We start from the raw sequence: 15,377 nt of genomic DNA, 5'->3' as shown, positions 1-15,377 counted from the left end.
ATGATACAGTATGCTATACAGTACGACAGGGTGCCGAGAGAGGAGCTGTGGTGTTGTATGAGAAAGTCTGGAGTGGCAGAGAAGTATGTTAGAGTGGTGCAGGACATGTATGAGAGCTGTAAGACAGTGATGAGATGTGCTGTAGGTGTGACAGAAGAGTTCAAGGTGGAGGCGGGTCTGCATCAAGGATCGGCTCTAAGCCCCTTTTTGTTTGCTCTTTGGAGAGGTGGAGCTCTGGAAAGCAGAGGAATGAAGGTTAGCCGCAGTAAGACGGAATACATGTGTGTGAATGAGAGGAACCCAAGAGAAATGGTAAGGATACAGAGAGCAGAGGTAAAGAAGGTGCAGGATTTTAAGTTCTTAGGGTCAACGGTCCAGAGCAACGGAGAGTGTGGAAAAGAGGTGAAGAGGCGGGTTGAAATGGGTCGAGAAAAGTTTCAGGTGTACAGGACAGTGGTGAGACCAGCGATGCTCTACGGCTTAGAGACAGCGGCACCGAAAAAAAGACAGGAGGCAGAGTTGGAGGTAGCAGAGCTGAAGATGTTGAGGTTCTCCTTGGAAGTGACAAGGATGGATAGGATCAAGAATGAGTTCATCAAAGGGACAACCCATGTTAGATGTTTAGGAGATAAAGTCAGAGAGGCCAGATTAAGGTGGTTTGGACATGTTCAGAGGAGAGATGGTGAATATATCGATAGAAGGATGCTGAGGTTTGAACTGCCAGGCAGGAGGTCTAGAGGAAGACCAAAGAGGAGATTTATGGATGCAGTGAGAGAGGACATGAAGTAAGTTGGTGTGAGAGAAGAGGATGCAGAGGATAGGGTTAGATGGAGGCAGATGATTCGTTGTGGCGACCCCTGAAAGGGAAGAGCCGAAAGACAAAGAAGAAGAAGAGTACTATTTTGTGCTATACTGTACTACACTATATTATTTACTATATACTATATATACTCTAGAGTCTGGAACCCTAAGGGTTTTTCTCCACTGGCAGATACTTATTAAAATTTTACCTTTAGGAAGCTTAGAAATGTAAAAAACTATTCCTGCACTCAGAGATGGTCATTTTGTCCACATTTCTAATATAGTAACCCATAATCGGTCTCGTAACTGATTCTAACATCAATAACCTTCTTACTTTTTTTTTTTTTTTTTTTTTTAAATAACTAATATCCAGCAGACTAAAGTTGGCTGTTGACTATTAAACAGCTTCCAATACAAACATAAATGAAACATAAATGAATTCATTTCATTTCATATTCAAACATAAATGAAGCTTACACACTAAATGTGATAAGGATACATAGCCAGCAGAGGGCAGCAGAGGACAGGGCTGAAATGGTTAGTTTACCAGTTTATCTGGATGGTTTAATTTCTTAATTAAATTCTGATGACTTTTTCTCTTACTAAGTCAATAAATAAATAATTTTAAATAAACTTATATATAAATAAACTTTTTAAGTAGTATTTAAAAAAGCAAAGTAAAAAATGATGTAAAACAAAGTGTGTTTGTAGCTGTAAAAAATCTTTTTAGCAAGACAGCTTATAGTGATAGAGTTAGCACTTCTTTAGAATCACACGTGAATGTGTTTTGAATCAGATGTGATGTGATTGTTAGTCGTAACAGCTTTTCTGCTCTAACTGAAATGATCGCGTGTCCTGTTCAGCTCAGAAAAGGTTGAAGGAATAGAATTTTGACGAAATCATCATATTTTCTTTGCAGGAAAAGTTTCCCAACAACAACAAGATGCTTCCCAGCATGAATGTGCATGTTTCTAGTCCACAATAACACAACCACACAACTGCTACTCGTTTGAATTAAATTTATTGTGCTATTTTTGTTACACATACCCATTTTTTTTTATACAATATATTCATAGCACACATTCCCAAAGTGTCACTCAGCTGGCTCTTTCAGGAATAATATTTACACGGCTGTGTTTGTTTGAACGAAGCACTTGGTGACTGAGGCAGAGAGCGCAGGGACAGGGTCGTGTTTAGGGACAGAAAGAAAATATCTCACCCCCTTGTAATAAAAACAAAACTTTATAGTATTTAACAATAAGAGAAAGGTTTACTTGCTTTGCATTGGGTAGAGGATGAAACTGGTGTGTACAGACAGGAAGAAAAGTGCGTTGATGTCAGAAAAGAGCCGATGTAAGACAGGAGGCTCTGGGAGTAGATTAGAGATGCATTAATTACTGTACTGACATCATGCTCATGTAGTCATGCTTGTAAAACATGCTTTGCTCGGTGATCATGTGACATAATGTGACATTATGTTTAATACAGAGTGTGAGGAGGCAGGCCGGAGTGTGCAGATCAGTTCAGTTGGGTGGGAACTGAGCACTCGGACACGCCTACTTTTTTCCGCTCACTATGTGAGACAGGGTTTACTTTATAATAATTAATTAGAAATATTAACCATAAATCTCAGCACAAAATAGAAATCAACTTAAACACAGCCAAACAACATGCGATTTCCTCGTTATCGTACGTGGTACTGATGCAGCCCTGGAACAGACAAACTAAAGCATGTCTCAGTGGAATGTCTCTTTTTTAGTCCCCATGAAGCATAAATACATTTCTTCATTTCCAGCATAGCAAAAACATGATTAAATAATCAGTTATTTATACACACTGCAATCGTTAATGTGTCTTTAAAGTTCTAAGTGCTATAAAAAAAAAGAGAGGTGATGACAAATTCCTGGGATCGAAAGCAAAAAAAAAAATCTGACTTTCATTGGCATGTTACTATATAACTATAAAAATATTAATACACCATTAAACCTCCATTTGCATAGATACATATATTAGCATGGCTCATTAACTGCGATTTGTATAACAAATGATCATTTCATATCAAAGTGACTTTAAAGGGATAAGTGCTGAAGTTAGAATAAAATAATGTTCACATTCATCAGGTGTCCTTAACACAGTGTTCACTTTGCTTGTTTTTAGTTTCCATTGATAAAAGTTTAAAAAACGGTACTTTACACACCCTAAATGTCAAAACAATTCCACAAACTGAATAAACACTGAATATTGACCGTATGACAGAACTAGAGAGACAACAATGTAAATGTGGTTCTATGCTGTGTTCATGAAAACCGAGTGGTCAAGGTATTCCGAGGAAAAAAAATCAAGTTAGCTAGTGATTAAATATCTCTTTTATTGCTTAAAACTATTTTGGATTCGCCTTTAAAAAAAAGCCAAAAGCGTTGTGTGGTTTTTGCTTTTCTATATTTTTTCTTAATTGCACTTAAAAACAAAACTTCAATTTAATTAATCTTTTATAGGTCTGACTCTAGAGTTTAGAGATTTTAAAATATTACAAACCGTACACAGCTATAATCTATAAACCATAAACATCCAGAATCTCTAAGCTCTCTTTAACATCCCGATAGTTTTATTCTCAGGACCACACAGGGCCAGTTCCTCTAATGAAGAAACAGACTGGGAACAGCTCTATAAAACACTCTTTCCTGGGGGAAAGAAGGACTACAGCGGGACAGAATACAGATCTGAACATAGTAGCCCAGATACACAGACAGAAAAACATAGAACATAGAACTGGAGATACTAAGGTTCTGGGAGCACTGATAACTAGATATATAGAGTTCTGAAAACATAGAGTTGTAAAAACATAAAACACTGGCTACATAGGGTCCTGCTAGTCTAGAACAGGACTTAATAAATAAGGTTCTGAAAATATAGAACTCTTGACATATAAGGTCCTGAAAATAAAGAACACTAGATAGATATGGTCCTGCTAATATAGAACTCTAGATATAGAGGGTCCTGGAAATATAGAACACTGGATGTAGGGTTCTGGGAATATGGAACACTAGACAGATTCTGTAGGGTCCTGCTAATCTAGAACACTAGATACATAGGGTCCTGGGAATATAAAATATTATATAATATAGATAGAGTCCTACTAACCTAGGACACTAGATTCGTCATACTTAGGGGTCTGGGAACATGGAACACTAGATACATAGGTTGATGAGAACATAGAACACTAGATATATTGGGTGGGATCTAAAACCCAGGTATAATCCAACTGTAGATACAGAAGGAACCTGGGAACACAAATGTGTAGAGATATATTGTTATGGGAATCTGGGAACATAGGCTCTAGAAAAGTAGGCACAAGGTTCTGGATCTGGGAGGACAGACCTCTAGATTATATACTGAGAATATAAACCTACACATAATTAGAATTACGGGAGAATAAAGTGTAGGTAAACAGGGTTTCTGGGAACGCAATATTTTGGATGCATAATGATTTGAGGGACAAAGAACTCTGGGATCATAGAAGTGAAGGAACAAAAGGTTCTGAGAACATGAGAACATTGAAAGAAAGGCACCACCATGATGGGACGTCTCGTTAGATGTTTCGAGTAGTCGGAAACTTTCCCTTTCCCACTCAGCCACGAATGCAGCATTAGAACCAGATTTGTGTGTGAACCTTACATGTCAGCATGAATAAAAAAATAAACCAACTGTTATTAATCGTTCTGTAAAAGCATATAACAAGTATTTACATTACAGAATGCATGATCATCATTTAGGAGGCAGCTGCAGCATTCGAACACATGTTTACATCACCATACAGCTCTGCACACTTTCAGCACACACTTTTCAGACCTGGGTTCAGTTCAACACCAGTGGTGTAGAGTAAGTTCACCTACGTTCACTCTAGGAGCAGGAAAGTAGCAAGCAAGGGTTATTTTGGACATAAGCATGCCTTGCGGAATGACGATTTTAGCTAGCCGGACCAGCAGCATTTGGGACGTTACAAGGAAAAGTAAAGCTTGGAAGGAAGTTGCAAAGATACTTGTATGTAAGATGAGTAACCTTTTGTAAGATGAATGACTGTATATAGCTAGTATGGGTGCTAATCAGACAATGAAGCTAGTAGAACAGCAAGCGCTTCAAATAAAACCATAAAATTTCACACTGATTAGTGTGTTATAAAAATAGTGTTTAAATGGTTAGCTTTTGGAAGTAAGGTGTAGCTACTTCCATTTCTCATAAGGAAAAACAAAAAACAAAACAGGCCATGTCCAGAAGGGACAAACGATAAGCGACGCTAATGATTTTTTTTTCTAGTGTGAACGTTAAGTGTGACTTTACCCTGCATCCTAACAAGTAGTTGTATGAACTGATGAAACGAACGCTCCGCACATCAGCAGACTTTAGATTTACATTTCATGGGAAAAAAAAAACAATTATTATTAGAATTTTTTTTTTTACAATTTTGCACATGATGACTACACATACCTTATTGTTTATTTTTCCACGGAATATTGCTAGCTGATTAAATTTGACCAGCTAAATTTCCCTTTACTATTCTTTCTGATAGATTCTTTTACTTTCCAAATAGAGTTCTCTTGGCCATGGAGCGCACTACACCCCCGAGGAGCAAACATCATTATAATAAATATTCATGCATGAAGGTGATGAAGTGAGAAAAAGAAATAAACTTGAATCTAAAACGATAATCTTTAAAATAAAATATGAAGCGTGGTATCAGTTCTTAGCCTCAATACAGGGAACGCACAAACAAGATGCAAGCGAGCAGTCTAACAATTTTAAATAATATTAAATTCAAAACTCCCAGATATTTTTTTAAAAGGGTTTTGAACTTATCACGCTTAAAGAGTAAATAACAATAATAATACACAACATTCTTTGAATGAGGTCCTCTCTTACTCTTATAAATAGTTACGCAAACAAACGTTTTGATAGAGGTACTCTTTTAGTTTTTTTTTTTTTTTATGTGCATATTCAGGGGCTACTTCAATAGATTTTAAAGTTTAATTTTTTTTTAAAAGCTGTGAAAACTTTCAGGTGTTTTTTCACCTTGTTTAAAAAGTACACACCAGTTTTAAGGACACCTGATACAGAACTAATAAAAAAAATAAAAAAAGCTAAAAATTTAATGTATACACAAATCCCTGTGGTATGACTTAGGAATTGATGGCTGTAGGTCATATATAAAGGGACTATATATAAAATATAAAGAAAGAAAACACTCACACACTCTCACACACTTTCACACATAGCTAAAACTTATGGGCCGGTAGTCGTTATTACACAAAGAGCGAACAAACAAAAGATGGCGCATGTCTGAGGAGAACACAAGCTCTGTATTTTAAATCAGAAACGGCCTCCAGGTGACAACGAGAGGAGGTCGGTGGAAACCAGTTCCTTTTGTGCGGGAAAAACGGGCTCGTTTTACAAATTCAGACATCCGCAGGCAGCGGAAAAGCCCGGAACAATAAAAAGACAATATGCACCTCCCCTTAACAGGCCTTGCTTTCTTTATAAGGTAAAAAAAAATCTGAAACTGGAACCTAGAGCACCGTAGAGAAATCCACCTCATCACCTGCAGGAGAATCTCAGAGTTAAAAACTGCTGCTTTTCTGAGTGTGTGTGTATCGTTGTTGTTGTTTTTTTGACCCCGTAATATTTAAAAAAAAACAATAGGGGACAAAATTTCACTTATAGGTTTGATAATTTAGAGCTCAGACTTCTCAGATTTCGCTGTAAGAGGCTCCGTTTCAGAGGGATCGTCCTGAGGGAACACGACATAACACAGCTTCTGCCCCAGATATGTCACACGCTCTGGAGGAAAAACACAAACACACACACATATAAAGAAGCAGGAAGAGAAAAGGTTACCCTTGTACTTCGTTCATTAACCTGGATACAAAATCATGTGCTCACACAGGAGCGTTAACACAGGAAACAGCATCTATAAAAAACCCAGGAGCGCCTGCTTTGTACGCCCGCTCTCAATGTGTGTGTAAATCACTCACCCACTGCGCTGTAGATCCAGCGCGGCTTTTTTGACCACTGCACTCCGATAAAGTAGATAGGGACTCCGGTGAGCATGATGACCAGCCCCATGCCGCACACCACAGGCTCCGAGTACAGGCTGAAGCCCAGCAGCACGGCCCAAAACACCAGGTAGCTGATGGGAACCAGCAAATTCACCTGCATGCACAGACACAAGAAATTAGCCTGCACTGCAGGAAAAGCCATGCAGGGAAGATGCAACACTAATAATTAAAAATAACTGTTTTTTCTAAACTATTATTTTAGCTTTCTGACAGCTGATTACATCATTCCATCCCTACATCTAAACCTTTACACCAGGGTTGTCATGGTAACTTTGATTCTCACTGATCATGTTAGTTTTCTAATTTTTCCTCCCAGTCTCGTTCCAGTCTCTCACACATTTCTAAATCTCTCTTAAAATATAACACCATTCTGATAATTATGATCATCATAATCATGACAATCTTTAATTGTGGATTAAAATTTTAAAAGACATCCAAAAGCACAACATGTCATCATCTTAACCACGTGGACTGGCTTTATCGTCCTGGAAGCTAGAGAGTGGAAGTGAATCAAATACAGGCTGTCCCCTACTTACAAACAAGATCTGGTACAGAAGCATGTTCATAAGTCAGATTTGTTCATAAGTCAGACAAAGTAATTCTTATAGGCCCTTGACACAAATATACATACCAATCCACTTGACTAAATCTGTCCCCCTTTCCTAACACTTCCATCATGTGGCCAAAAACTGGGCCTAAGGAAATGAACCTCACAGTGAAATGTTGTCTCTGCGCCTTTAAACGAAGAGAAGAATTCCCCATAAAAAAATTATGAAAACTCCAATGATTTGTTCCACAACCCAAAAATATTTAAATAAAAATTGTAAAAAGAAAATATAAAGGAAAAATAAAACTAATTAAACTGCACTTTATATTTGAAAAGAATAAGACTGTGTATGTGAAGTAGAGATAGGAGAGGAGTTGTAGTGGGGTTATTGTGTAGAACAACAATCTCCATATTTTGATCAGATCATTTTGTCAGAATAAAAGTACAGTGCGGAAATCCCTACACAAGCGAGTTATCGCTCTCTGTGCTAATTGGCTATGCTGGGGTGAATGGGGTGAATGCTCAGTACAGGCTCCCGGCTCCCTACATCATGCTGCCGATGTTTTTGGTGGTTTAAAGTGCCATCCATTAGATCGTTTCCAAAGCTGCAGCTAGTAGGTTACTGTTGTCCCAGGCAACCAATACACCATGGAGCCAGCACAAAAGTGATGAGAAGTAACAGACAACATGGACGCGGTCTTATTTATATCATTTCATAAAATTCTACTTTAACTCACGATTACCTAAATAACATTATTTCTGTTTTATTTGTTGAAATCTAATCGAATAGTATTGCTATTCTTGCTGAGAATCACACACACACCCAAACCTCACCATTTACACTAATGTTTCCATTAAATTACACTGGTAGAGTGACAGCACTCAGATATCGACAGTTAATACAGTACGTATGAGTCGGCTGTTGATATTCACTTGAGTGAATGAAGTGCAAGTAGAAAAAGAGGAACTTTACGAGGAAGTACAACCCCCAAATATCTGATATAAAGGGTGACAAAGCAGAAGCTAGCAGTCTGTGGCTTTTTTTCCCCATTTAGCACGAGCTGCATCTACCGCAAACCCCACCCAGAGATAAACATGTGTGTCTGAACTCCACACTGGTTTCTGTATTGATTTAATCTCCCTAATGGTGGTCACATGTAGCTAAGAGCGCTGCTGGATGCTGTAAATCCAAGTGTGTTAGTGTGTTTAAGGCACTCACCTTAATTGGCCTGACGAGATTGGGTTTCTTCCAGCGGTAGTACAGCAGGCCAGCGATGGTCACTCCGTATGAGAGGTAGTTTATAAACGATACGTAGTTGATCAAGTTGTGGGTTTCACCAATACAGAGGATGATGATGGTTGCAGTGCACTGAGAGAGAGGGGGGGGGGGGGGGTAATGTGAGATTACGGCTCATGGTGTGCGTTGTGAGATTACGGCTCATGGTGTGCATGGTAAAATTGCGGATCATGGTGTGTTGTGAGATTATGGACTGTGGCGATTTGTGATATTATGAATCATGGTGCGTGATTGTGCGATTACAAATCAGGAGTGTGTTTTAAAATCATGGATAACACATGGATAAGTTTTCAAATTCTGGATCACAGTGTGTGTAGGTGAGATTACAGACTGTGATGTGTTTTGAGATTAGGGATTATGATTTGTTTTTAAATTCAGAATCACAATGTGTTTGTTTTGAGATAATGGACTATGATGTGTTGCGGGATTGGGGATCATGGTGAGTGTTGTTAGATCATGGATCACAGTATGTGTCGTGAGATTATGGATCACCATGTGTGTGGTGGGATTATAAATCACGGAATGAATACAAATGTGTTGTGAGATTACGACTCAGGGTGTGTTGTGAGATTACGGCTAGTGTTCTCTTACACAGACGAGCAGAGCTGGGATGGGGGTGCAGTTCTTCAGATGGATCATAGCCAGCAGGTAGGGCAGGTGTCCTTCTCTTGCTCCTGAGAAACACAGCCTGAACAAAACGGATAATCACTAACCCGATCACTAACCCATGTGACATCATCAGTCTGCTGTGAGCTCAGATGGTGGTGTGTTTACCTGGAGGAGGTGAACAGGTAGCCGTTAATCCCTCCGAAAGTAGACAGAGCCACTGAGATAGGCATGATCCAGGAGAACATCCCCAACAGCTTCTCACCAAACGTCTGCAACACACATCCACACATTCGGGTTGGTTAAGTATTTAATGCGTCTCGGTCATCTGAGCGATAAGAGCGGGGCGCTGTGGAAAGGGGTCAAAGGTCACTCACCACAGCAACAGCGTTAGACGCGAGCAGCTCTTCGGGGGACATGGACGAGAAGTAGGCGATGTTGGTGAGAGTGTACACCAACGTGACCAGAGGAATGGAGATGTAGATTGCACGTGGCAGGTTCCTGAAGGAACAAGAGGGATTTTTCTTTGTTTCATTGATGGATTGCAAAATTAATTGTTCTGTGCGATTACAAAAATGTATGCACAGTTAGATGAAGCCTCGCTGGTATAAATAAAAGCACATGTTCGATATAAAGACTTAATTCCTGCTGATGGTGAGGGGGCTGCTTGGGTCTTACTCACTTGCGTGGCTCCACCACCTCCTCTGTAACGTAGTTGAGGAAGTTCCACCCGCTGAAGGCAAACGAGGCCTGCAGGAAGGCCAGCGCGATCTGCCCCACAGACGGGTCTCGGATGAACTCGAACGCTGTGTGAGGCTCCAGAGCGTCATAGTGACCTACAGACGCACAGCAGTTATAAGACTGTATTCCGTAGAACAAAACCTGACAACATTTGGACACTTCTAATATAAAGAGATTTTCATTTTGGCATGAGCCACATGTTCACCTGAAATAGTTAAATGAATTCAAAATGAGGCCACGATACTTTATATAAGGTGTAAAGAATATACAGACTTTACACACACTCACACACACTCTCTTGCTAGTACTGGGTTGAACTCCTTTTTTGTGCCAAGAGAATCTCCTCTCAAAAGGAGCTCCGACACCAACTATCTATCTACCATCTATATATCTAAATGCACTGAGTTGCTGCGGTTTAATTGGCTGATTAGGTATTTGTGTTAATGAGGAGCAGGAGAACAGGTGTACCTAACGATATCTCTAACTGTTTCAAAGCCCTGACACTGGAGACTCCTTCCATAAACGTTAAATCAACATCTCCGTAGAGAAACCTTCACCATAACAACAATTAGACACACTAACACTTTGTGTACTGTTTTTGTGTACAGCTGTGAATGAGCCGTTACTATGGAAACAATAACATCCTAATACGAGCACTTGGTTAGCGGCTGCACTACCGTCAGATCTGCTCTTCCTTCTGAACAACAATAATAATCCAGAAGTCGACAGCGCTGCGGTATCAAACCTGAATAAAATCATCGCTTGAATAACAATGACGAAGTGAGGTGAGGAGAAGCCAGCTTTGCAGGTGGAAGGTTCATCTGATTATGAACTATCTACAATCAAAAGCTTAAGTAATCACCATCGCTAATCCTCTTGTGTTGATAGTGAATGGTTGGGTCGGTCGGGATTATCCCAGTCACGCCAGCGCTCGAGTAGCGACATGCTCAGTTTCCTCCTGTGTCTGAGAGAATCATTCATTTGAACAGACAAAGAGCCTCAGAGATTTCCTCCGCTCTCTATTTCAGCCACTCACAAGGGTCAGGCTTTTCAGGGTCATTCTCAGGAGCGCCTCAGACTCGCTCTGTTCTCTAAGGACATGCTGAATAATCACATGAGCAATACAGCCGCTTGATTATATTCCTAGAACAACAACGGTTTCTGAACTTCCTCTTATACCATGACAAATCGCCAATTATTGTTTAATTTATTACAAAACAAAACTACACATGAATCTTTTACTCTGTGTAGTTACAGTAAACATCATGGAACGTCTCCTCTACGTCAGCTCCTGTTCTCACTTATGGTATAGCAGCTATAAACACTCATTCCCTCACCAGCCTCTCCTCTTTCTCTCTCTCTTGAAGTTAATAATAAAATTCCCTAATGCAGATGCAGATGCTTTAAGAAAACCACACACGATCCAAGAGCAAACCTTATCTGTCCTAAAAATGTCAGAAGACTTAAAGCTATCCCTGCAGGTATTGATTAGAACCGGGGCACTCAATAGGCGGACTCCGGTCCGCATCCGGACGCAAATACGGTTAAATCTGGACCGACGCCAAAACAAACATGCTAATTTAATCATAATTTAAATGACATCTCAATGAAATGCACAACTGTATTTCCGCGTGTAACCCCCTTAAGTTTTGCACTGTGACTTTAAGGGGTGGTGCAGTACCATGATTTGCACATTGGGGGCCGCTATGTCGATTTTCTGGTAGGGGAAGTGAAGAAGAAGAAAAAAAAAGAAGGCACATGGTGCTTAGCTTTGCAAAAGAGGAGATTTTTTTGTTAGATGATTCTTGCTGTTTTTTTTTGCAAATCGTTTGAAGAATGTTCATTGTTACAGGAGGAGTTCAACTCTGGTGAGCTGTTTAATTTTTTCCCTTGACCGAAATGCATTTAGTGGATATGTTTACTAAGTAATAGTCAACCAATTATGTATGTTGTGTATGAAAAAAAACCAGTCAGAGTTAAAAGCTGATAACTGTTGTGAATAAATGTATACTTCTGTATAATTTGTACTCACAAACAAAGGTTGGGAAGGCTAATGGATTTAGATTTTGTCATATATATTTGATATTGTGCTCAGAAGCAAAATGTACATATATATATTATATATATATATATATAAATATAAATCTCTGTATTTTGGGTTTAAGAAGATTAACCTGCATGTTAACCCAGATTTAGCTGCACAATTGTACAGTATGTTTATTGTCACTGTTAAATGGTTAAGCTAATGTGTTGGTACATGTGACTGATGTTTTGCACTATGATTAATTTTTCTGATTTGTTCATAAAGTGGTGTTGTATACTAGGCTGGGATGGATCGGAGGAATATTTAATTGTGAATTGTGTTGCTTTATGTAGATTGGTTTTTTTCCCTTGCCGAGTCCGTCGTGTGATGTGATCAACTGTATAGTTGTGAACGATGGCGAGCCAGACCCAGTGAATTGGTGAAGATAGTCCTACTGCGGAGTCCAACCCCCGACCTATCCTATTGGAGGGATTCTTTGCAACTGCAGCTAAGCTGATATTTTACACTTTTACACTACCCGGGTAGTAGTAGAAAACAAGGCCTTTACATTTCACGGGAAAAAAAAGGATTCCACCACACCAGCGAATAACACAAGGGACCCGGAAAACTTTTGGACATTTTCATTATTTGGTTGTTTTTTTTCTTTCTGAATTTAAATTGAATTGTCTTTATCACATTCATGTGTTGCCGAGCCACTTACACATTCCTCTCTTCAATTGAGAAATTTACCAATTGTGTAATAAAACAGGCTGTTACTAGTTTTATATAAAGAGGCCTACGGATTTATTTAAATTATCCTCCAGAGAGTCGAACCTAGCCCATAGCAATATTGATTTCAGTGTTATATTATCCATTATCGTAGTATTACCTGTTACAGGCAAATTTTTGGCGAGCCAGCCAGGAGGATAATTACAGCCTAAGCACAATTGGTTAGATTTAAATTAGTGACATTTTCTGTTATTTTTTTCTGCAAAAAAAAAAAAAAAGGGGTGGTTAGGCAACATGAGGATTTCAGATATTGAGAAACACTACAACGTCAAAGCAGATTGTACTGTGTGTGTGCTAGGGGTTGCTGATAATGAAGCTGATGATGACATTACTGAAACCCTTGGAAAATATGGGGTTGTCGTAAAAGTGATAAGAGTAGCCCCAAGTATTGTACAGTCAGGGGGCTCTGTTGTAGTAGTAGAATTTGATACACACATTCCTGTTACGCTAATGGAGCCCAATTTTCCCCTAGAGATTAAAAATGTGCGAGACTCCACAGTTACTTGGCATGTAAATAGTGTCAACGTGTTAGCCCAAATTACTAAACAGTCATGTGGCCAAGCTGAACAACCCTTCCTGGATTCAAGTGATGTCAGTAGTGATGATGTTGGTTCAGACGCGACATCTTCTGACAAGAGCACCTCCATTCCGCAAAGATACAGAAAGAAATTGCAGCATAGAAGGCCGAAAACGAAGTCCTGCACCCATAATTTAGACAGGAGGCCTGATCCAGTAGTGAGGAAAAAGACTCAAAAGTCTGTATTGAATGTACCCTCCCCTGGTGAATTAAATCCACCTGAGGTGCAACGAATAGTTGTTGAACATGTCATTAAAAATGATGCTTCCGCAGTACAAGCACATTCGAAATGGCTGCGCTCCTTCTCTGGGCGAACTCCAAAACCCCCAGGCGAAGCTGACTTCGATACATGGTGTCTCCATGTTGATCTTTTACTTCAAGATTCTCTCCCTTCAGATGTTCAGCGGAGAAAGATCCTAGAAAGTCTTTTACCACCAGCCTCAGATGTGGTTAAGCAACTTGGTTCAACTGCTCGTCCACAGGATTATGTAAAGCTTCTTGATTCTGCTTATGGGCTGGTGGAGGATGGCGATGAGATCTTTGCCCGGTTCTTGAACACTCATCAGGACACGGGTGAGAAAGCTTCTGACTATTTACAGAGACTGCAGACGATTCTTAGTACTGCTATCAGGCGTAATGGAGTGGAGCAGTCCTCCGCAAATCGTCATTTACTGAAGCAGTTCCAGCGGGGTTGTTGGGATCATTCTTTGATACTTACCCTTCAGCTTGAGTCTAAAACGAAAACGCCACCTGACTTTGCTGAGCTGCTTTTACTGCTCAGGTCCGAAGAGGACAGAAGAGCTGCTAAACTCGACCGGATGCAGCGACACATGGGTGGTTCAAAACATAAAGCAACAAACCACACGCAGTTTGCTTCTGAAGCCCCTGTCTATGGTGACCCTGTTGTGTTCCAAGCTTGCCTATCTGAAACTGAGGCATTGAGAAAACAGGTGGCTGATCTACAAATGCAGTTAAAGTCTGCCAAGTCTAAAAAGAGGGAAGGATGTGAGTTCAAGTTGGTGGAAAGCCCGAAAGTTATGCCAGCTAAAGCAGAAATATGTGCACAACAAGTACCAAGTAAACCGCCTAAGCCTTGGTTCTGCTTTAGATGTGGAGAGGATGGCCATATAGCCAGGCTGTGCGAAGGCTCCATTAACAAAGCCCTGGTGGACCAAAAGTATAAGGAACTTAGAGCTAAACAGGATAACTGGATGAAGAGAAATGAAGTGCCGTCAAACTGGGTAGGGTTTCAGTAATGGGACATACTGGGGCCTTTTGTGGGAAGAAGCGTCCCAACAAATTAAATAAAGAGAGTGCAGAGATTCAGACCCATTCCAGTGTTCCAGCTAATGATAGTAATTTAATTCATGGCATTGTAGGGCCCAGATGCACTGCTGATATCGTCATCGAAAGTATCCCTTGTATTTCCCTTCTTGATTCAGGGTCACAGGTAACAACAGTGTCAAAGTCTTTTTATGATGCTTACTTGTCATCACATTCAATCCTTTCCCTGGACACCATCATTGAGGTCGAAGGAGCTGCAGGGCAGAAGGTGCCATATTTGGGCTACATTGAAGTTAACATACATTTTCCTGAAGAAATAGCTGGAAAGGCTGTAACAGTCACCACGTTAGCCCTCATCATACCCGACTACAAATTTAATCTTGGGATCCCAGTACTTATTGGCACCAACACCTTGGATACTTTGTTTAAGTGCTGTATCACGAATAGTAATGGCCATGCTGTACTAAAGAGCCAACGTCCATATTCTCTTTTGGTCCAGAACCTGTTGCACCGGTACAATATTGAGCAGCAAAATGGTAAGGTTGGTCAAGTCAAATTGAAAGGAAAACAAGCTGTTAGAATACCCCCTGGTCAGAAAATAG

At 39.9% G+C, this 15,377-nt stretch overlaps 1 protein-coding gene across 1 annotated transcript in view; it reads right to left on the bottom strand.

Annotated features, from left to right (window-relative positions):
- Nucleotides 1-1,806: 1,806 nt before the first annotated feature.
- The window catches only part of slc7a10a (solute carrier family 7 member 10a), a 44,212-nt gene continuing 30,641 nt past the window's right edge, over nucleotides 1,807-15,377 (bottom strand). The window contains exons 5-11 of the mRNA XM_053492256.1: nucleotides 10,044-10,197; nucleotides 9,739-9,862; nucleotides 9,530-9,633; nucleotides 9,347-9,443; nucleotides 8,678-8,827; nucleotides 6,828-7,005; nucleotides 1,807-6,633 (exon numbers count right to left, since the gene is read on the bottom strand). Of these exons, the coding sequence (XP_053348231.1) occupies nucleotides 6,527-6,633; nucleotides 6,828-7,005; nucleotides 8,678-8,827; nucleotides 9,347-9,443; nucleotides 9,530-9,633; nucleotides 9,739-9,862; nucleotides 10,044-10,197 (914 nt within the window). The 3' untranslated portion in view covers nucleotides 1,807-6,526. The remainder of the gene's footprint in view (nucleotides 6,634-6,827; nucleotides 7,006-8,677; nucleotides 8,828-9,346; nucleotides 9,444-9,529; nucleotides 9,634-9,738; nucleotides 9,863-10,043; nucleotides 10,198-15,377) is intronic.

Source organism: Clarias gariepinus, chromosome 3 (genome assembly GCF_024256425.1).
Source record: "Clarias gariepinus isolate MV-2021 ecotype Netherlands chromosome 3, CGAR_prim_01v2, whole genome shotgun sequence".
NCBI classification, from domain to species: domain Eukaryota; kingdom Metazoa; phylum Chordata; class Actinopteri; order Siluriformes; family Clariidae; genus Clarias; species Clarias gariepinus.
The sequence above is the reverse complement of the archived record's forward strand: the minus strand, read 5'-3'. Positions and strand labels throughout refer to the sequence as shown.